This window comes from Sinohyriopsis cumingii, chromosome 19, assembly GCF_028554795.1.
Source record: "Sinohyriopsis cumingii isolate HCF-2022 chromosome 19, ASM2855479v2, whole genome shotgun sequence".
Classification (NCBI taxonomy): domain Eukaryota; kingdom Metazoa; phylum Mollusca; class Bivalvia; order Unionida; family Unionidae; genus Sinohyriopsis; species Sinohyriopsis cumingii.
In genome coordinates this window covers 60,352,296-60,377,028 of record NC_142979.1, presented here as the reverse complement: position 1 = coordinate 60,377,028, position 24,733 = coordinate 60,352,296, and the positions used below count along the sequence as shown (strand labels likewise).

Sequence of the window (24,733 nt, the reverse complement as noted above, 5' to 3'; positions counted from 1 at the left end):
ATTTATTTATTTGGCTCTGAGTCATGGAATTCCCCATTTAACATACTTGGCCTACCTGACATATTCAACATTGTATATTGTAATTTTTAGTAACAGACCTTCTAATTATTACCCAGATTTTATCTAGTAAACATCAGATCATTCTAGAAGGTTAAGTAATAGTTTTTTTCAGACAATGTTATAAATTGTGACCTGAGACCAAGTAGAGGATTATATAATCTCAGACCTGCCAACCCTGATGAGTCTGTCTCAGTAAGGCTGCAAATTTTTTTCCATAAGATTGACCACTTTTCAGTAAGGTGTAACAAAATATCAATAACTGCTATTGTAAAACTGGAATACGTAATTAAAAGTTTGTTCAACTGAAACATTTGTAAAGTACGCGTAGACTTTATTTCCCACTAGTACAGTTGCACAAACTCTAGTTCCAAACCCTATGCAGCTCAATGGTTTGTTGCTTTTACTCACAAGAATCTGAATCCTCTTTTTTATTCTTCTGTGTTGATTATTAACACTTTTCTAGGAGCTTATTTTCCCTTTCGTCTTAAACATGCATCGCTTTCTGGACACCATTTAAAAAAATTCTATAATCAACAGTATGATCATGCAGATGCTTCACATGAACAAATAGGTGTAGTTTGAAACATGTGGGTTCTGCTGTAAAGTTAGTCTGGTTCCCTAATTTCACTACCTCAAAAATGAAACCCGGATCCCAAAAAAACACGAATTAACCAATTATCTGGATTTTTCGGCAACAATCATTTTTTTGTAGTTTTTGCTAGTATGCCATAAGTTTGTATTTTAAGGGTAATTTTCATAAGACTTATGGCAAAATCGTGAGGGATGGCAGGTCTGTAATCTTGTTACTGGAAAAATGATTCATTCATGCTTTAAGATCTTAGCTGAATCAAATGTATTATTGTTGTGTCCAGAAATTCATTTCAACTGGAATTTTTTAAAATTCAAGTTATTTAGTTCAAGTGAATCTTCTCTGGAAATACAAAGTGCTCTTCACAATTAACATTTGTGGAAACTGAGACTTGAATTTATAGTGAAATTTCAAGTAATGATTTAATTCTTGTATTGTATCATTTTGATCCAACAAAAGACTGTTGGGACATCACCACAACATAGGTCACAGGCACATCAACACTTTCAACATTAGATTTAATTTGGATTTCCACTAAAGTTTATTCAGAACTTTGATGATTAGGACTTGTGTATGTAATTCTAAGATTATTTGGGATTTAATCTGAAATAACAAAAGTTAACTTTTTATATACATTTTCACTTTGTATTCTAGGGAAATAAATTATTTGCTGAATTGTATAAAGCTTGTTGCTTCTCACTCTATTCTATTACTTATTTTAAGACTGTAAAATAATAAAACAATAACAATATAATTATAAGTATGACTGTTTGTCTCTATTTTATTTTATTATTTTACTAATTCAAGTTTCATTAGAGACTCGTGTATTTTTTTGATATTGTCATGTATATATATATTTGTTATGATGATGTATATCATTTATGACGTTACATAATGACGTAATTGTTGTTTTAAAATAAAAGACGTCATCTGTTACTTTCAAAACATTTCGTGCCTGAAGAAGCATAGATCAAATGTAAAACTAATTGCACAGAATTTTTGGCGTTTGTGTTGTTTTTTTATCACAACTGTTCAATTTATTTTAAGACTGTAGAGTCGTAATACTATTTAGGAATCAACACTGATATTTCAAGCTAGATTTCGCATAGCATAATAAATGCTGCCACTCAACAAGGCAATGATTGCATCCACTTAATAAGCAAGTGCAACTCACTGAATGGAACACTGCCCTTTCACTGACCAAAGGAAAATGATGTACTGCACTTATTTATACCTTAATTTCATTTGGCCAATGAGAAAGCAGTATTCCATTCAGTGCACTGCACTTTAAAATTAAGTGTATGTGATCATGGCCAAGTCAAGCAGTAGCATGGATAAATGGTATGGGATTCCTTAAAGGTATGATAGTAAACCAAACCATGGACAGGCACACAAAGTCAAATGCCTGAGCTAAACATCAGTACCAAATTTATTATGCTACGCAGAATCTAGCCTGAAATATTGGTGTTCATTCTTAAATGGGTGACCCAAGAAAGAAAAAAGTGTCCTCCCTTATATTAATATATAGTACACATATGACAGATTGTCAAATTGGTAGCAATGATACGAGCCCCGTGCTCATCATTAGACCTGCCTAATTTCCTTATTTTCTATTTATAGCAACTGTACATGAAACTGTTCCAAGAAAACAGATGGGTTTCTTGAATGTGAAACATGTCACAGATTCATTCTATTTTGATACCCACACACATAGCAGACCAGTCTAAATTTAATAAATGGTGCCAGATATTACAACAAATGGGCTTTATCAATGTGACTCATTGATGTTGTTGTAGGGTTTAACACCATTTTTTCAGCACACGATGGGCTATACATGGCGGCCAGTATTAATGGTGGAGGAAGAACCCTGGAAAATCCAGGGAAGAACCACCGACCCACAAGAAGCTACTGGCAGGCTTTCCCACGTACCCATGCTAGCCGAGCCTTGGACTCGAACCCACGCAGACAGAGGTGAGATGGCAGTGATCCGGAACAGTGAGCGCTTTAGACCACTCGGGTCCTCAGTTAAACATGTAGAATAGTTCAAGACAGTGTTATGCCTAAATAATGTATCAGTTTCTTTTGTGTCAATACTCTTGTACAAACTACTAATCCACATGGATTTAGCTGATTTGTGACAAGAATTTTGACTAACTGAATATCAAGATTAAGTAAATGCATGTTTTTCATCCAGTTTTCTGTAATTATGGCATGTAATATGAAGATTGCTCTTTTATGCTCAAATTATGCTTTTTTACCAATTAAATCAGTAATAGTTAAGCTTATACCTCTCTTGGAGGTTGGCATGTATGAATCTACAACAAAGCAGTTCAGGTTAATATTTAATACAATTTCTCTTTTTTCAGGTACCCAGTAGATGTTTCCTAAAATTCCGACATCTCAATTAACCACTATTCCATAAGTCAAGGCAGACGCAACAATTGTTTCTGGTTTGATTTTCTGAACTTGATAGTCAAGAGAAACAACTGTTATATGATCTATAGCTGGTGCCCAATTTTTTTTTCAACAGACTAAGAAGAAAACAAAATGCAAGATCAAAGGTATTCACTGCGGCAAAGATGAAAGATACTGCTACAATAGTTAGTGTGTTGACAAAAGATGAATATTTATATATCTTGTTTCTTTAAGAATTCACCCTAAGAAGCTGGTAAGTGTGGACTGTGGTTATTTAAGCACATGCAGATTAGTGTTGCCACTTACTGATAGCAATAGCCTAACATTCAACAATGGAATTATATGGAGATAATTTGAGCACTCCAATGTATGTACCCAGAGTGACAATTTAATGATCAAATATTTATCACTGGGAAATGTATCTTTCTTTGTTATTTTTCAATGGGTGTGTGTGTGATTATAATTTTTAACATAGCTTTAACAATTTTTCAGTCATATTGCTACAATGTCTGCAGTGATATCTAGCACTGGGGCATAATGCCGCAGACATGTAGCGTGATGTCCCACCTAGTCACATTATCCTGACATCAGTCCTAACACTAACCTCTCAATGCTGAGTGCCTAATGAGGCAGCTTTTAGTACCATTTTTGTAAGTCTTTGGTATGACTTGGCTGGGGTTTGAACCCATGACCTCCCACTTCTAAAGCAGATGCTCTAACCACTAGGCCACTGGTACTTTTAATACACTGTTGGCCATATCATGCAAAGAAAATGGCAATCAAGTGCCTTTTCCTAGGACATACCAAGGCAGCTGATCAATGCTGGCCTGGGTGGGTATTAGACCTGAAATCCTTAGATTACAAGTCTGATGCTCTACCTGGGAAAGATATGAAATTCCATTATACTTTTTAAAATGATCATTCCTAATATTCTTTGCTTACCCTACCATGCTACTGTTGCCTGGCATTAACTCTCAGTTGTCATCAGCTCCTGGGCAATTTATTTATACCCTTGAGACAGTTTTCAAGTTATGACCCTGGGGAAACATATACCAACCCCATGGGCAAAACCAAAGTGTGTGATCCCCCAAAAAAAACCATATGTTATAGCCCTGTCATCAATGATGATACATGCCAACTTTCTGATCTACATTTAAGAACTTTAAAATAATCCACAACCCCTACCACTAGCCCCACTCCAATGACAATATAAAAATTGGCTTATGGTTCATATGACATCAAAACCAAATTTAAGTACTTTACAAGGACCTTTCAACAGGTTTTTTTTAAAACAATTTTTGAAGTGCTTGCCTGAATTATTGTTGTTGTTGTTGTTGGGTTTAACGCCATTTTTCAGCACGCGATTGGCTATACATGGCGGCCAGTATTAATGGTGGAGGAAGAACCCGGGAAAACCCTGGAAAGAACCACCGACCCATGAGAAGCTACTGGCAAGCTTTCTCACATACCCACATTAGCCGAATCCGAGACTCGAACCCACGCAGACAGCGGTGAGATGGCAGTGATCCGTAACGAAGAACGCTTTAGACCACTTGGCCACTCGGGGCCCCTTTGCCTGAATTAAAATGACCACTTTTTCAGTCTGAAACAGCTTTTACTGTATTTCTGTTCTGTTTATCTTCCAATTTTAAAAAAACAAATGTAAACATCAACATGTATACAATAATAGTAATGTCAACCAAAGTTACCATCACCACTACTTTTAAAATTGTATACTGTGTACTTTGTCAAATCACAGTATTCTGCCTACCAAACTAAGTCCATCTTACTTCTTTTGTAATTCTACCCATATCGTTCAATTTTTTTCTTCAGGATTATCGAAAACCTGATCATTTTCTTAAGATCATTTCCTAATACAGTTTGACTAAATGGTAAATATTAGGTACCCTTCTCTCACTAAGGTTGTCAGCTTTTACTGTGATTATTTGAGAGGGGAGACCTGGTGTACCAGCTGCATCAGAAGGGGAGGGTGATTTGTAGTTGATGTATCATTTTTGTCATAATCTGTCTAGAAACAAAAACAAAACTTAAAGTCATCAATGACTTTTCAGAGGATTTCAAAATGCTCACAAACAACTGGAATTATTTACTTCTCATATGCAAAGAAAGGGCACACACACACCATTTTCCCCAAATCTATTAGTCTATATCATGGACTTTTCTCCTCTGGACTTTCTAATCAACAGGTATTTGGGATCCATGCTCCATTTGTGATTGAACATGCATATATCCATCATTAAAGCCATCAACAAATCTGATGTTCACCATACTACATCTTTCATTTGCACTGACTGGTTAACCAACAGTAACACCTAAGTTATGCTTTGGTAGTCTGAGTAAAAATGTATCAATGTCTTACCAAAAGACAAGGGATAATACCAAAGATATCTGAATACATGCAATGTGTGATAAAATAACAGATAACATTAAATATCATTAATACTCAGGTTTCCCTAAAACAATTAAACTGGTAAATACCGAATGCTTAATAGTAGTAAGTCAATATTACTGAAATTCAAAGGTTTTTGAAAGACCTGATGCAAATTTTAGGACTATTTAAGAGATTCCCCCCCCCCCCCAGTTTTTATAATTTTCAAGGGTTTTCAAAGGCCATATTTCAGATTCAAGGGTTTTTCAAGTCAGCTGCAAACCATGGAGAAGGTCAGCATAAGAATATGAAAGAATACAAGAAACAAGGGTCTACCTTAAAACAGGAGGCTCTATAAAGAAGTTGGACAACATGCCCAATAGCTGTTTTTGAGGACTGTGGGTACTGGTTCTCGAGCCTCTGCACAACAAACAGGACTAAGACCTTCCTGGACAGGGCCGATCCATCTTCCAATGCCAGCAGAATCAACCGCAACACTTCTTCCTGCATTGCTGTAAGAGCAAGTAATCTGAATAATAAAAGTTTTACAGTTGTATTTGTAGCACAGATACTAGATACTCTTAGACATGTCCACGGACCCAGCTTTGTGGAAATCAAGCCAGAAATGAACTTTTCTATACGTACAAACCAACAGCACAGAATAATAAATTACATGCATCACAGTTTTGAAAAATTGGTTGCCCATCACAGAACAGATATAGTGGTCACCATGGATATCCATGATGTCACTTGTAGTGAAAGGATTAAGTTTTATAACCCTCAATGGGAAATTGCAGCAATATTATAACATAAACTACATTACTTAATCTGTTCCTTATCTTTATACGAATACTTTTCTGTGCTGAAGGGGCATATCCATAGCAACCTTAGCCAGTTTCAACATGTGGGGACACTGTTCTGTATGGTTGTCATGTACAATTTTCCACTGCTCATAGGCACTGCCTCTTAGATATCTCTACTCCACAATTTTTGACTAACATAAACTCGGCCAAAGTTTCACTGTAATGAATCAGTTCAATGCTGACCTCTAGGCCAAATTTCCTGTCTGATCCATAATTCTGCATTAAGGTTTCATGTTCACCCTTGCTCAGAGGCATATGGATGAAATAAATATCATTATTTTTATTTTTATTTTTAGATCCTTATTTATTCAATTGGTTCAATATATCTTAACAGTTAAATAAAAATTATATACTGTGCAGAGTACATTTTTATAAGCATGAACTTGAACAATCTGTGGGAGCTGTGCATCAATGGTTTCCAAGTGCATGTATTTTGTACAATTCTGCCTGTTTTGCAGACTTGCAGACCCTGGCAGCATCTCTGCACATGAATATGTGACACATTTTCCACAAGGGCTGAGAAGCAAGACAGACAAGTGTTGACATTTACTGCAGAGATACTATTTTAATGCAAACTCTACTAAGCTTACTAAGCACAATAACTCAAAACAATTTACTTATGATTGCTGGTCTGGCCATCTGACAAGCTTAATATTACTAAATTTTAGGGGTGAAAGCGATGAAAAAACATAATCACTTAAATATTTTCAGCAGGAGTTAAACTTGGAAGCTTACTTTCAGTTGATGCAGATATAACAAGCCCGAGACTGAACCCCAGATAGACAGAGGTGAGATATCAGTAACCGGTAAAGTGAACACCTAAAACGGCTTGTCCACTTAGGGCCTCTTTAATCTTTTGGGGACAAAAACTAAATTTAAAATGACCTGAACACATCAGGGACTATGAAGTAGAATTGTTGTTGTTGTTGTTGTTGTTGTAGGGTTTAATGCCATTTTTCAGCACAAGATAGGCTATACATGGCGACCAGTATAAATGGTTGTTGTTGTTGTGGGGTTTAACGCCATTTTTCAGCACGATAGGCTATACATGGCGGCCAGTATTAATGGTGGAGGAAGAACCCGGAAAACGCCGAAAAGAACCAATGACCCACGAGAAGCTACTGGCAAGCTTTCTCACATGCCCACATTGGCTGAATCTTAGACTCGAACCGCCGCAGAGGTGAGATGGTAGTGATCTGTAACGAAGAGCGCTTTAGACCACTCGGCCACTAGTATAAATGGTGGAGGAAGAACCCGGGAAACCCCTGGAAAGAACCACTGACCCACGAGAGGCTACTGGCAGGCTTTCTCACATAACCACATTAGCCGAATCCGAGACTCGAACTCACGCAGACAGAGGTGAGATGGCAGTGATCCGTAACGGTGAGCGCTTTAGACCACTCGGGACCCGATGAAGTAGAATTAAAAGCAATAATAATCAGAGGCTTTATAAAATTACATATGTACACAAAAAAGGGAGGGACCAGTTTGTCGGTTAGTTTTGAAAGAAAAAAATGTCCAATTTGCAGTAGTCATTAGTTTTCCTGGACATGAATTATACCATCGTTTTGAAACTAAACTGAAATGTCCACTATTGTTGCCAACATAGTTCTGTATCTCTGATTGTATTTACTGTATAATACAGTACAGCTCACATGTATTTTCAGAACCCTACACAACATGATGGGGGATTTAATCTCTCCACTTTCATTCCACCATGGAATAATACAATATTAACAAATCACCACAATGCCTTGGCTGTCGTGACAAGGGCATCTCCAATATGTTATGAGTGACTGACAATCAAATACCATTTCACCAATCAGTGATCTTTATTTCGATCATATATATATATATATATATATATATATATATATATATATATATATAGAAAATAAAAATTAATTTGATAAGTATTGTATATTTTGTACATATAGAAAACTTAAGCGCTGACTTGATGAGACCTACCTTGTTGAGCTTCCTCGTTGAACAGTGTAAATTTATCCTACCGTTTAAATATGAAAAGTAATCCTCTGAGGTAATGACAAATAAATTCCAGATAGTAGCAGCAACTTTTTAAAAACACAAACAACAAAAATGAAAACACTGAATTTACACTTAAATGCGAACCATGTGTTTAGTCCATAAGTAATAATGGCCCTATTGCGAGACTGAACATACATGTACACAATCACCAACTAGTTCAATTCTGAATGCATGTGCAAAGTATGGGACTGGCCATTTAATTGTATAGAGCTAAATTATTATTTCCGATTGTGCTATTTTTTTTTTATTTCATTCATCACAAGATAAGTTTGTTTCAAGTAAATCAAGGAATGGCACAGTGTTCAAATCAAAATACATGTATGACAATAATTTTCAAGCATTTACCCCTCCCCTGTTTAGAAATTAAATGGTCTCTGCGGAATTAAGACTTGGCTTCGGTGAATGTTCAGCAGAACTCAAGGCAGTGACCACTGTGAACACTGTTATAAAACGTTAGCACCAGAAGATGTCACTTTCAGCTCAAGAAAGGTGCGTTTATATCACACTAATGATTGGCACATTGCATGTAATACATGTAATTCAAATTATGGTCCAGTCATTAACAACGTTAGTCTTACTGATTGAAATTTTAAGTCGATGGATGATGACCATCCACAGAAAGACAGAATTGTCATGCATGATTTACAATCAGATACCATGTCAAAAACCAAGTGATCTTAATTTCCGTAAAAAAAAAAAAAAAATGTCTTGTCTATTCTGTACATTTAGAGAAGGTTGATTTACTTATTTTACAATATGGTTTACACATTTACTTTATTCGAAGCAATCAAAACCAACTTACACACCCTAAGGTTTAGACAATAAAATTGCAATTGAGAGCCACTTTTTTTTTTTTTAAAATAAAAAAATTAAAAAAACACCCCCCACCCCAAACTGAGCAAATTCTGAATCTACAAATCATGTAATGGTCCAGATTCAATTTTAAGTACAAGGGACTGGCCATTTAATTTATGGGGCTAGATTGTTCTTTCTGACCAGGATATATTTTTGTTATTACATTCATCAAAACAAAAATTTATTTTCAAATATGAAAAGGAATGGCATGGTTCCTTTTATAATATAAATCTCAAGTTTAAATCACACCTCTATTATCCTGTGACTGGATGTCAGAAAAAATGGTACAAGATATTACTAAGATATTACCCCCACCAAAAAAAGAATGAAACGCACACACACAAACATAGTCACTTATCACTTGAAATTTGACTAGTTTTATTCTTATGCATGTTTCATGGGCATTATGCACCCTTTGAGTGAATCGACACACAGACCTTTGCTTTGGTGCACTTTTGAGGAAAGTTGGGGCCCTTTTGAAATTTTGAAAACTCTTCCCCCAACACTTGACCTGATCCGGCCATGCTTGTGCATGGGGATACTTCCAGAATGTGATTTTCTTGTAAGCTGTGTGATGTCTATCTTTCATTATCGTTCTTACACTGCAGAGTGCAATAATACTGAACTTCATATGATACTTAGCAAAGCTTATTGTGGAACTGCAACAGAAATAAGGAAATTAATGTGTCTGTGCATTTATATATGATAATACATGTATACATACATCAGAGAATTACTTTTTATGTTTAAACAGCAACATAACTTGGCACTCTTGAAAAGATCAACAAGGTCTTGTCGAGTCTGTGCATAAGTTGGAAAAGTTGCTATGGGCATGATCATGTGCTCAGAGTGCAGTATTGCATTACTATCATACAACAATCCTTCCTAAGCAGCAATTTACTTATTGACTTGGAATAAAAAAGCGGTATAAAAACCACTTTTATGTTAAAATACTACAACTTAACCTGACCATGTTTCTCAGTTAATATTAAGTCTAAAGTTGCTTTTTCACAATACAGTACAAGTTTAATAATGTTTGATTCTGTGACAACAATATTTTCATTCAAAAGTTAATGTTTATTTTGATACATTGGTGCTAAAAACATACCATAGCTGCCAACCTTCCAGGCTCACAATTAGTGAAAATAGGGATAAAAAGTCGTGAATTTGGACACGAATTCGTGAATAATACCATGACAATAACTCCGTCCACTCTGACTACTCCGACCGTCAATACTACACTATATCAAGTTCGCAAAATAAAAATAAAACACTACATATATGCAGAAATATTTATTTATCAAGACATGATACTGTGGCAGACTTGAACTTCCTCAACTGCTTGATCATAAATTTGTTTTCTAAACAGTTCCGACTTCTTGCCTGCTGGTTGATCTTGGGGACTAAAATTGCTGACAAATTTTCTGCAGCTAAGGTGACCTTAAAGTCTGTCTTATTTTTCCTCACTAAAGAAAATACTCTTTCGCTGTCACTGTTGCTGTGAGGAATGCACAGGAGCTGCAGCATTTTTGGTTCTTCCACAGGAAAATTTGGAAGCGATTTTCGAGTCCGGGAACATATGTCAGAACAAATGTTTAGCATGGTCTCCAGCTGATAAAGGTAGATTGTGTTCGACACAAGAAAACTCACAAATAATGCTTAAGTGTTGGTAGCCTGCGGGTCTTCCACCAATGGTTTAAAATATTCCAGAGATGAAATCTGCGAATTCTTAATTTTCCCAACTTTACGTGTTTTTTGCAACCGACATTCTTCCTCACATCGTCTCTGCGATGGCACACTGAGTGCAAAAAGCATGAATGAATATCAATGTTTAATGGCAGAATGCACGGCCAATTTTTGATATATTCCAAATTAAACTTCACTTTTTGAGTAATAGATTTCTTTTTCCGTGGCGGGGAAAACATTTTCAAAATCTTACATGCAATGCTGAACGTTAACCGGAATCGGTGTTTTGACGCATGCGCGGAGCAAATTTCCGGTTAGGCCCCAGTTTCTCTCAAAAGCATTTGTAAAACTCCTCTAATACATATAGATTAAAATAGGCTAAAATGCTTGCGACCGGGCCAACTGTACTAATCGGCTGTAGATCTACTAATATCGTGACCAGCGGTACCGGACCGTTTCGGCAACTGTGAATATCACGACTAGCGCTTAACGGGAAATCTGTTATTTTATTAAAGATTTAAAATAATTGAGGATCAGAAAATTCGTGAATTTTTGTCTTACGGCGTGAATTCGTGAATCGCTGAAAAAGTCGTGAAATTCACACCAAATTCATGAGGGTTGGCAGCTATGACATACTGTAGTTTGGCACCTTTCAGTGGCTGTTAGGAACTACTAGCGTATGTACTTCCTGACATACCACCAAAAAGAAGCTAATAAATGTGGTTGCCGACTTCAAAGTAAGAATGTCACTCAACAGCTGGTGCTTTAGTTGCATTTGGATTTGTGGGGTTTAGTACATGATGGGCTATGCATAGCAGGCAGGATATATTGTGAAGGATGATCTGGTTAGAAGGTACTGGCAAGCTTTCCAACATACCCACAGTGGTTTAGCCAAGACTTGAACAGAGGTAATACATTAGAGTGATTTGTAAAGGTGAGCACCTTAGACCAGTCGACTCCCTGGGACCCCCAGCTGGTGCTTTATGATAGGATCATAAAAAAGGTAACAAACAGTTACTCTTTTAATGAACATATTTTAATGATAACATGATTGGCCACCAACTGAGTGCAGCCTTCAAAACAGTGTAGATGATTTGTCACATTCCATTTCTTAAGTCTATTCACAAAGTTACAGAAGAACATTTTCTTGCATAGGTTTTTTGTTTTATTATTTTAATAATCGTGAAATGGAATTTTGCTATGGGCATAAGTATGTGCTCATATTGCAGTATTGTATTACTCTCATATTCTTCTTTTGTCCTTTTTCCAGATCTGACAGTTTTGAAGTTTGAAAAGATCCATCTGCTCTGACATTTTCTGTCATATAACATCCACAAGTCACACTGTAAAGCAATTCACTTCATATCAAGTACCATTTTCTTTAAAAGTATAGACTGGTCCACTAACTAACTAGCTTACCAATATAATGAGTCTATAGAGGCCCTAAGTGGCCAAGTGGTCTAAAGCACTCACCGTTATGGATCATTGCCATCTCACCTCTGTCTGTGTGGGTTCGAGTTTCAGGTTCGGCCAATGTGGGTATGTAAGAAACCTTGCCAGTAGCTTCTCATGGGTCAGTGGTTCTTTCCGGGCTTTTCCCGGGTTCTTCCTTCACCATTTATACTGGCTGCCATGTATAGCCTATCTTATCCTTAAAAATGGTGTTAAACCCTAAAACAACAACAACATAATGAGTCTGAGGCAAAGTTCATATTTAAAGAAACCTGTCAGTTTTTCTTTTTAAGAATATTCTCAAATTTATATAAGTGAAATTAAAGAGATGATAAAAAAACTCGACAAAAGCAACTTTATTTGCTTTATTTTCATTTTATCTTTTAATGTACCAAAAATGTATAATCCATATACAAGCTAAAATGTAATTAAAAAAGAAGAATGATGATTACACCACAAAGGTAATGGTTGACATGTATGCTTGATACTTGTTTCAAATCTTACCTAAACTTGTTTTGCAATAAGATGGGAATTTTCTGTGGTTTTTTAAATTGTATACTACATTCATTAATTTGTTCAAATGAGGCCTTGCAAATAGTATACAAATTAAAGGGAAACTATGACAAATTAACAACCAGTACAACAACAGCTTTCATAAAATATCATTTATGGAGAAAGATCACTGAAGGTACCACTTAATGCAAGACAGGATGTAAATTTCTGCATTTGTGAATCCTTACAGGCATATGTAGTTGATAAATTGGGACGTATGTCAAAGCTAGACAATTTATCTGAAACACACAATCAAGGGGCAGGGGTGGGGGAATATTTAAACAATTTAAAACATGGTATAATTTTTTTACATTACACAAGTTAATCTGCTCCTACACATAGCTACGTCATTGATAAATATCACAAACAATGTTACTACTATAGTTTCTAAATGTCAAAAGCTGCGAAATTAACACCAGCCATAGTTAGATTTATGGAGTATCCTATATGGATGTTGTGTCAACATGTCATGTGGGCTGAATGTAATAAAATCAGCAAGGGTTGCTATAAGACCCAACAGAGCTGCAATAAAATCTATCACAAAGTTCCACACAAAATTTCCCATGCCAATATGACTTTCCATACAGGATGAGAAGCAATAAGAAGATTCTGATGTCTGATATGGCAGCCACATTGGCCATAAGATTGGCACCATTTTCTTTCAAGCTAGAAATGCCTGGAATCCCATCTAAACAGAGATGTTGATCCCGACCAACTGTAGAGTATGTAATTAGTGTATCCAATAAAGTTCTCTATAGCAATAACAAGATACTGGATGTCTAAGCAGCATAATTTTCATTTGAGACCAACAAGACCTTCAGATGGATGCATGTTTAAAGTTTCATGGCAACTCACCAAATAGTTTACAAGGCTTACAGATAACAAACTTATTGTAATGGATTGATGTACATCAAATAACAGACAACATACAAATGTTTTTATTTTTACCCTAAATAAATAAAATATGATTATTTTCATTATATATCAGCCTAATTACTACTTTTATGTCACTTACAAAATGTGTCATAACTTCAATGATGTAAACACATTCCAAAGTTTTTAGATCAATTTGTATTTGCTGGCTGTAAAGAATCCACAATAGGATGCAATTTTTGAAAAGTTTTCCCAACAGGACAAAAACCACATTTTCTCTATGTATCTATGGTCAAAATAGGTTGAGACTAGGGGATATGTGTATGTACCTGGTCCGAGGAACTGGCAGCCCAACAGAACAAACACCACATTTTCTCTATGTATCTATGGTAAAAATATATTGAGACTAGGGACTACGTGTATGTACCTGGTTCAAGGAACTGGCAACCCAACAGGACGAAAGCCACATTTTCTCTATGTATCTATGGTCAAAATCAGTTGAGACTAGGGACTGTGTGTATGTACCTGGTCCAAGGAAATGGCAGCCCAACAGGATGAAAATCACATTTTCTCTATGTATCTATGGTAAAAATATGTTGAGACTAGGGACTATGTGTTATGTACCTGGTCCAAGGAACTGGCAGCCCCGAGCTCTCACTGCAGCCCAAAGATTGGAGGAAAGCTGTTGTGGGTTCTGATGTTGGAGGATGAGTTCAGTAACTGAGCGCTCCCCAAGTGACCTGGCGGCTTTCATGGCTCGAATACGTCCCTCCTCCTCCACCAACTGACAGTTCACCAGGGCAATAAGCTTTCTCTGCATTGGACGACTCAGTACACAGTTGCTACTGTTCAATGAGGGTGTTTTATCCTCACCATCCCCTTGGGCAGAAAAGAGAAAAACATAAAAACATGACTAATATGTCATAGAATTGCTGAAAATTATTATTTTCATAATAAATTATCTTTGCTCCTTCGAACAATTATCAAACTGCATTATACTGTTGGGAACAATTATCATTGGTGCATGAATAATACTTATGCAATGAAATTAATAATAAGATTTGCCTTTGTAAAGCAATACTTTATGTTGGAAGGGGTGCAAAATGTATTTGTAATGTCTTTTAGTGACAAAATAAAGCGCTTATCTTTTTAAAGTTTGTGGCTTTCAGACTAATGTACTGGCTATGATATCAAATGTTCATCACGTTATCTAGGACATAAGGTCAAAGGGGAAATAATAACATGGTGAAAGACTGATAGAGAAAGTGACAAGAATAAGGTCTTCATAATATCCCCAATTGTGGCTTTATTTTTTTATTTTTTAAAGCACGGGGATCATAAAACTATCTGTTTCAAACCCAAGTGATGACAGAGAATGCAGTGCCTATCCCTTTTCAATGTATGTATAATCCATTTGCTGTCCTTCGACTAGCAATAAAATTCTATTTTCTCCAGATCATTAATGTCTAAGCAATTATAGCTTAACTTGCTCTTCAAATTATTTTTGGACATGCTTCTGCGTCCTTTTACAAGGATTTTTAAAAAATGGTTAAAAATTGTACCCTACATTTTAACAGTTCACAAAGAAGCACTTAGGTAAAAATTTTCATTCAAGACCAACTAGATATCTCAATTAGTCTTTAGGAAAATTCCCATTCTGAAATGACCATCTATCCAGGTGGAGTAGCTATAACAAAATATTCAAGACAGCCACTGTGGTGGTCTTGGCATCAACATTTTCATCTAGGACCAACTAGACATCATCAGAAGTCTTCTAGTTAAAATCCCAAGACAATATGACTTTCTGTTCAGGAATAATAGCAATAACAAGATTTTCAAGATGACTGCTATGGTGGCCATATTGGATGTCAGATCAGCACCATTTTCATTTAGGACCAACTAGCCATTATAAGGTGTTTTGGACTACTTTATTTAAAATGAATCGGGAATTCAACTGAATTTTTATACTTCAACAGTACCTACAATTAGAAGTACTGTACAAATGTAGATCAACTTTACCTATATGCATGCATATTAAATATACAATATAAATTCTTTAACTGGTAGCATATTGTAAATCACCATGATGTCTCTGTCTTTCAAATGGAAGTCCTCATGCATTGACTAATGTCTATCAAGTATGCCCACCAGCCCCCTCCATGGTGGTGTTACATGAGTTTCTACCCATCCACCAGAGATTCCACAAAGCAAATTAACCACCACAACAAGATATGTGGAGAAATGCCAAATTGTGTGTAATGTACATGACATACTGGAAGGCACTCTGATGTCAAGCTTCAATGTTATTGTAATCACTGATGTTTGAAAATAAACATTAACTGCTGAATAAAAATGGTTTTTGTTCTCACAAAAACCAAACACTATAAAACTATTAGTTTCCGAAAAATGAATCTGAATCTGTTATATGCACTGAGATATTCAATTAAGTTATAGACCATTTAATTTCTTATTGATGTGGGGGGTGTCTATGCTCAAAGAATGTAAGTTTTAAAATACTAAGATTAAAATTTTGTGAATCATAGGTATTATTCTGAGAATATAAAGGATTTCTAATAAAGTTACTAAACCTTCGATCACATGATAATGTAAAGAGTTGACTGAACTAATTTTGATACCTATCTTTATGCAGAGTAAAGAAAGAAAGAAATTTAATACAGTAAAACAGTCAAGGTCCATCAAACAGATTACACATGTTTAATAGTCAGTCACGATCCATCAAACTGATTACACATGTTTAATGGGCAGTCAGGGTCCATCAAACAGATTACACATGTTTAATGGGCAGTCAAGGTCCATCAAACAGATTACGCGTTTAATGGGCAGTCAAGGTCCATCAAACAGATTACACACTTTTAATGGGCAGTCAAGGTCCATCAAACTGATTACACATGTTTAATGGGCAGTCAAGGTCCATCAAACAGATTACACATGTTTAATGGGCAGTCAAGGTCCATCAAGCAGACTACATGTTTAATGGGCAGTCAAGGTCCATCAAACAGATTACACATGTTTAATGGGCAGTCGGGGTCCATCAAACAGATTACACATGTTTAATGTGCAGTCAAGGTCCATCAAGCAGATTACACATGTTTAATGGGCAGTCAAGGTCCCTCAAACACATTATATATGTTTAATAGACAGTTAAGGTTCATCAAACAGACTATTTTAAAAAATTCTTACCTGGTGAAAGGGGTTTGAGGAGAAGGGCCAATTTCTCTACACTTTTTCTACATGGCTCATAGTGTTTGTTCTGGGCCTCAATGTCTGCCTGGGAGAATTCTGGGATGACTGCTCCAACAAGTTGCAGTAAAGCATAGTTGACAGGCAAATCTTCAAATTCTCTCACAAATTTGGATTGATCAAAAGGACATTTCTTCTGCTGCAACTTCATCAAGCAGGATTTGCAGATAGTATGACCACATGCCAGGCTTATTGGCTTGTACACATTTTCAGTGAAAGCATTATAACACACTGGGCATGAAAGAAATTCTGTCCACTGTGGAGTTTGAACGGGCATGGTTAAAACCTTGTTTCCAAAGAAGCTTAAAATCACGATATTACTGAAAAATCTGAAAAAGAAAATATTCATCTCCTTATAGGCTGTGCAAGTGTGCATTTGATCAGTAAAAGAGATTGCAAATTCAATACAAATCCTTCTAATGTATTGTCATTTACAATGCTAAAGGTTACACATGAAACAAAAGTCCCTCAAAGGGAATGATGCTCTACTGGACAAAACAGAATTTCCAGAAATTCAAGAAAAGACCATTTCTTCCTTTCAACTGTCAAGTTTTTAAACCATCTCCACAACAATTCAGTGATAACTGCATTTTTAAATTAGCTGCTGCTGCTGCTGTGCACATATTAACTGTCAGCTTGGCACCATTTTCATTTTTTAAAAAGTGGACCTTATTATAAGTGTTTTGGTGAAAAAGCCAAGGATAAAATGATACCGTCATTTAGCAGTGACAAGATTTTTAAGACAGTCATTGTGGCAGCAGCATTGGACAACAAGCACAATTTTCATTTAAGACCAACCAGGTATCATAAAAAGTCTACTGGTGAAAACCTCATATTGATATACTCATTCATTTGGGAGTAGTAGAGATAACAGAAGATTCAAGAAACAACTTTCCATTCTGGAGTCGCAATAACAAGATTTCAAGATGGCTGCAGTGGTGGTTATATTGGACATCTGATAGGTACCCTCTCCATTTAAGACCAAATAGACATCATAAGTCTTTTAGCCAAAACCTCATGTTCATACAAACATATGTACATTCAGGAGTATCAATAAAAAAGATTTTCAAGATGGACTGTCTGGTGGCCATATTGAGTGTCAGATAGCCAACATTTTCATTTAAGACCAAATGGACAACATAATAAGTCCTCTGGTTAATACCGTACATTCATAAAGTCCTCTAGTTAAAACTGCACATTCATAAGAAGTCCTCTAGTTAAAACCCAACACTGATACATCTTTCAGTTTTGTTAGAGTTCTGATAATAAGATTTAGTATATAAAAAAACATCCTGATATATGACCATTCATTCTGGAGGAGTAGCAATAAATGTATTTTCAAGATGGCTACCATGGTGTACAAAATTTATTTCAGACTGGCACTATTTTCACAATGATACACCATAAGATGTCTTTTAGTCAAAACCCCATGTTAATATGACCATCCAATCAGGAGGAGAAACAAAGGTAATTGTGGTGGCCAGACTGGATGTCTAAGCAACACCAACATCATGTAAGATCAACAAGTCTATGAAAGTAATGTATGTCTAGAGTTTCATGGCAATGCTGCAAGTAGTTTATGAGGAGTAATGATAACAAAGTAGAGCTACTAGATGAATGATCGACAACAAACCATCCCATAAACTCTTCTGGTCATTGACTAAAAGCGCTTAAAATGGTGGTATAGCTAACAATGGCAAGACTGCAGTCACAAGCTACACATTGCCCAGATAGACTTCATCAAATTGTAGAAAACAAAGATAATGAAAATCTAAGTGGTGCTAGCAAAGCAAGATCCAACTTCTTTACTCCTTTATCTACGGACACAAGCCTAACACCTCCCTCTCTTTGAACCCAGGTAGACCCAGATGCACTTTCTCAAAGTGTCAAAGACAATTGCACTAACAAAGATTATGAGACTACTTTCAAATGTATTGCAAGTCACAATTCACAGCGCCAAGGAAAATTATATTCTAAGTAACTTGATAGGATCTTAATCTATATGTGGTGTCAATATTCACATGGGTGTTGACTGCTCCGGTGGCCTAGTGGTTAGAGCATCCACCTCGGATGCGGGAGGTCGTGGGTTCGATCCCCAGTTGAGTCATACCAAGGACTTACAAAAATGGTACTTACAGCTGCCTCACTTGGTGCTCAGCATTAAGAGGTTAGTGTTATGACTGGTCAGCCTGGTGTCAGGATAATGTGACTGGGTGGGACATCATGCTACATGTCTGTGGCATGATGACACAGTGCAAGACGTCACAATTAACTGCCACATTGCAGACATCATAGTGATATGACTGAAAAATTGTTAAAGCTACGTTAAAAATCCAAATCACATCACACATGGGTGTTTGTATGTATATATATATATATATATATATATATATATATATATATATATATATATATATATCCCTATGGTTAGATGTACATGCAATATGTATTAATATGACAATCCATTCTGGAGAAGCAATAACACCATTTTGTGGTAGCCATTCTGGATGTCAGCTCAGGACCATTTTAAGACCAACTGGACATCATAACAAGTCTTCTTATGAAAATCATGCCAACGTTACTTTCTTGCTCAAGTAGAGTTGTGATAACAAGATTTTTAAGATGGCTACCATGCTGGCCATAATGGATATCAGATCAGCACCATTTTGATCTAGTACCAATTAGGCATCAGGAGAAGCTATTTTAAGTTAATACTCAATGCTGACATGACAGCCCACTCAGGAGGATTAGCAATAACAAGATTTTCAAGATAGAAATCCATAGCCATTATTTCCCTTTACCTCCATTTGTGCTTCAAAGACCCACACATTTTAATTTGACCCCCAGTTTTGACACCAAAGTTTTTTTTGTTTAACTCAGTCTCACCCCCACCCCAGTTTTGACACCAAAGTGATTTTCAACTCTCAATTTTGCACCCTTTGGGGATACACTGAAAGCAGTCACATTAGATATTATAGCAGCACCAATTTCATTTATGACCACTGGATGTTTTTTTACTTAAAATGCACTGCTGATATAACCATCCATTCAGAAGGAGTAGCAACAACAAAATTTTCAAGATGGCTGCTAGAAGTGGATATTGTGCATGTCAGATCTGAATCTTTTTTATTTAGGACCAACTACTTTGAATTGTATCTTGACTCTTTTGATCACTTTGAAAACTACACTAGCGGTCTGTTGCACATTGAAAAATCTTACATTAAATTTTCTATTGCGGTTATTGCTTGTTCTGCTCCAGGTTAAACAATAACCACCAATCAGAAATCAATGTAGCTTATTCTCTGCATGACAAACAGAAAGTATTGGCAGAGCAACAGAGAGACTTTACATGAAAGTCATTAGATATGTCAAGTACTTAAACGAGATGCTGTCAGAGTGTGCCATTGTGTGGACTGTGCAAAATTTGTACAAATTTGTGCACTTGGAGAAAAGTGAAACAAGAACTCCCGCAAATTTGTTGAAAGTCCCAAATATGAAAATGTGCCCGGCGAAATATACAATTTTTATTAACCATTCTTGTTGAGTCATCTGTTTTTCTGGTAACAACTGTTCCACATCTGGGATCTTCAAGCACGACATGAATGGTTGTGAAACTAAATTTTATTAGAACAACATGCACAGGAATAAAAATTATAGCATAATTTGAACCATTCATGAAGAAAGTTTTACAAATGCGTGTTGAAAATACGGGCTACCTAGAAAACCCCAAATATTTGCTTCCCTGCATGGTTCATTAGAATTTTGTTCTGCAAATACTTGTATATCAAATTATTGGAGCTGGGAAAGTGTTAATGAAAACAACATTGAGTAATTCTGAGTCTGAAATGGTGTTAAATACGAGTCAGATGTACATGCTAGATGGACAAAAAATTAGGCGGAATGATCCATTAGTGGTATTCTGAAATTAAATGTTCAAAGAGCAGAATGCTGAGCCTAATTAAAATACAGATAGTTTAAAAGTATAATGCAATTTTTATTCTTTAATTAATCAAATTCACCCAGTGGATCACATGCTACAAAACAATATACATGTACGTGTATCCATATCAGGGTTAAAATCAAGTGAATAAAATAAGGGTTAAAAAATGCAAGTAAGAAGTCAAAATATCAATTTTAATACCTCTGCACGAGTTTGCCTAATCTCATGCTTGTGGCTAGTAGATGGGACACAGCCTGATCAATAAATGCCCTAGTTTCATTTTCCAATTCAGTGAAACCTGGCACACCATGAGAGGCTGGAGCATTTGAAAGTGCATCAACAATTAACAAGATTTTTTTCCCAGGAACATGGGACATTGTCAATGGATACGGCATTAATTGGATTCAAAATCTTTGAAAGACAAATCCTACTGATTATTTGTATTCAACAGAGGAATAGTGGGTTCTGTGATTGATTCCCATGTGAAACTTCAGACCAAGCAAGTGCACAGAAAACTTTCGCATACTGAAGTGACTGTCAAAGCTTGTTTCTCAGTTTAAGTATATCTTTGCACTTTGACCAACACTGACTTTGAAACACATACCACTAGCCTCAGTGGATAATTTTTTGGCCGTTTTTATTATAATACAGCCTCTACATGAAATGAGGATGCATCAATTGACAAGACTGGCAGTTGACTTTAATTGGCTAACACTTCCAAATTGCGAAGTTCCTCGTTTTACATCTTAGAAAGCGTTCTCATGAGGATGACCCTGGACCACTTGGTGTTTTTACTTGGCAAATGTTGCAGCAGTTTTGTTTTTTTCTGCTGTTAGATGAGAATTGCTTTGCTAACCATATCCAGATATGGTCTAACTTCTGAGACATTTTTGAGTAGCTCCATATTTCAACGATCGTGCACATTTTTGCACCAGCTGACCTTTGCCAGAGTTTGATCTACACTCGATATTGGGTGATTTTCACGAATTACTAATTTGTTTAAACTGATGAGATCTACCAAATACAACATTGCCATTACAGGCTTTTTGGTCAGCCTTGTTCATTTTGTTTGGACAAACAAACCTTGCACTCAAAAAGTGTAACGGAGAAGGAAAGAAATTTCAAGAAATTTCTTGCTTCTCGGATCACTATGGAAGCTGAATCCAATTATGTCAATTCATCAGATGGAATATATAAGTGAAAGCGGCCGAAACAAACTGCTGGTCGGAAACCAGGCAAATGAAAAAGATAAGAGCTGAACAGACGACCTCTATAAAGCACTGATAGTAATCTTACACATTTTCTAACATGTACATGTACCTAGTTAATGACTGCATTGTTAAATAATACTATAATGCTGTAACTGCTTTTATTGATTGTTGTGTGACAGATACGTCTGTATTTGGGAAATAATAGCTATTTTAATGTGTTTTGCTCATTTAATGCAAGATAAAACATGTTTTTAATTCTAATTTGAGTTTTACATTTGAATCTGTAGATGAATGTAATCACCTTTACAACATTAACATTTACCAAAAAGACACAGTATTGTGCCTTTAACAATTCAATTGCTTATCGACTGTGACAGAAAAGTAGAAAACGAACAGGACAATATTAACTCCTCCCATGACTGTCATTGTCAATTATCAGATAATGACTTCACATGATGATCTGAATAGCAGAAAGATATGATAGTTCCACCCGTAATTTAACTTGTCGGCGATTACATAAAATGGAACTAAACAAATTGCCAAACAAAATCAGCAGTGAAAATTACAACTTGAATTGATGCAAACGAAGAAATAATTAGCATGCCTTTGAAAATATAGACTGAAGTTAAGTGATAGACTAGAAACATCACAACTGGGTATATTTAAATATATTTTGGAGTATTTGTATGTATTTAGTAGTATTTAGATATATTTTGGGATGTCTTGGGACGTATTTGGGCAGCATTAGTGTAGTATTTTGGTTATGTGGGTATATTTGGGTAAATCGTGCCGCCGTATCAGGGTCGAGATCTTACGTTGTAGGACTCGGTCGATGTCTTATAATGTATGACTAATACATGACCACCTTGGTGTATCTTCACTGTAAACATAAACAATGTAGCAAACTAAATGAACTAAATACTGGTAATTCCTTACTGGGTAGGTAAGTAATGCTGTTTCGTCAACACTTAACCTGGTTGTAGGGACGGAAAATTATCTTCATCTCACAGGAAATCGTACCATCCTACTTATGGAACTCTAGCTTTTCTCATATTAAAAGCTTTATAAATGAAAATAATATACGACTCTTTCTTAATATGTTATGGGATGAATGAACCTTGATAACAACAAATACTTCCAAGTGATCATGTTTGGTGCACGCTCTACCCCACCCCTTTTTTGACAGTTGTACTTCGTGACGTAATCAAAGACTATCTTCCACAAGGATTAACTCACCAGTATATAATATTTCATCGACACGATGAATTACATAATCCAGACAGCTAGAATCAAAATAATAGAGACAGCTGCATGTTTATAAATAAAAAAAATTACGGAGATATTTCTCTCCCCAATTTGTTATCACTTCTCCATAATCTCCGCCATATTGATTTTCTAACCAATCACTCACCAGACCGAACTAGTACCGGCTAGTTTAAGCTGGGAAGTGTCGTCTCCAGTTAACCAGCTAGATCACATCATACTTTTTGGAGGGGGGGGGGGTGCTATTGAAGAAGTGGAGTTTTTTTAAATATAAAAGCAATTAGATTTTCGCCATTGTTTTTTATTATTTAAAGCAATTAGATCTTCGCCACTCAATTCTCATCTTTAGATGGAAAAAAAGCAAAAACCGCTTTTGCCTGAAACACTGAATCCGTGACACCCAACAAAAATGTCAGTGTTTAATATTTTTTAAAGAAAAGAAACAAACTCTTAGAGAATAAATGCTATATTTTACTGACATAAAAAGCTTTTTTATTTGACAAAAGTGACACATTTATTGATAAGTAATTAAAAATAAATAATAGGCACAATGTTAATAATAATAATAATAATAATGTTTATTTCATGCGAGTTACATAGCAGATGCTAATATTGCATATAACCTTATCTACAAGAAATCTACAAGAAAAAGAGTAAAAGCATGTTATGTAAAAATCTATACGAATGTATAATAACCGGAATAATTAAAACACGACGAACATATATACTCCAATTTAGCCAGTTTATACTCACAAAACACGCACTTACACTTGTACACACGTCCAATAAAGGCATTATATTATACTGAATATAAAAATCCACGAAAGAAAGCTATGTTAATCAAACACCTCTGCTCGTTTACACACGCATATACATACGATTACACACACACACAAGCACATTAATCTCAATCACACATTCAATACAGGTGCATTTAAGCACGGATAGAAAATAAAAACACAACAAAAACAGCTACATATTGAGACCTAACATTGAGCAAACGTCTTCAAATTAATAATAAATAGAAAATAATAGAAAACACGAAATATTGCCGGTAGGTCATGCTGCAATCGCAAAATATTCAGTAAGCCATGTTAAAATGACTGGTCCATATTTATGTCATTATCTGACCATAGACGGCACTTTTTCTAGTTTGTTGTGGAATGGCATTCATCATAACTCAAAGCCGTACAAGTCGTACATCGGAACAGCTTATGGGAAGGCATGTTGTCAATCGAAGTCCGTGCGTTGTCCGTCTGTCGGGTAACACAAACTTGC

The 24,733-nt window shown here is 35.8% G+C and overlaps 1 protein-coding gene across 1 annotated transcript in view; it reads right to left on the bottom strand.

The window, feature by feature from the left end:
* Positions 1-23,581, bottom strand: part of LOC149775799 (uncharacterized) — a 79,115-nt gene extending 55,534 nt beyond the window's left edge. The window contains exons 1-4 of the mRNA XM_089943836.1: positions 23,429-23,581; positions 16,982-17,370; positions 14,405-14,659; positions 5,790-5,965 (exon numbers count right to left, since the gene is read on the bottom strand). Of these exons, the coding sequence (XP_089799962.1) occupies positions 5,790-5,965; positions 14,405-14,659; positions 16,982-17,318 (768 nt within the window). The 5' untranslated portion in view covers positions 17,319-17,370; positions 23,429-23,581. The remainder of the gene's footprint in view (positions 1-5,789; positions 5,966-14,404; positions 14,660-16,981; positions 17,371-23,428) is intronic.
* Positions 23,582-24,733: the final 1,152 nt, after the last annotated feature.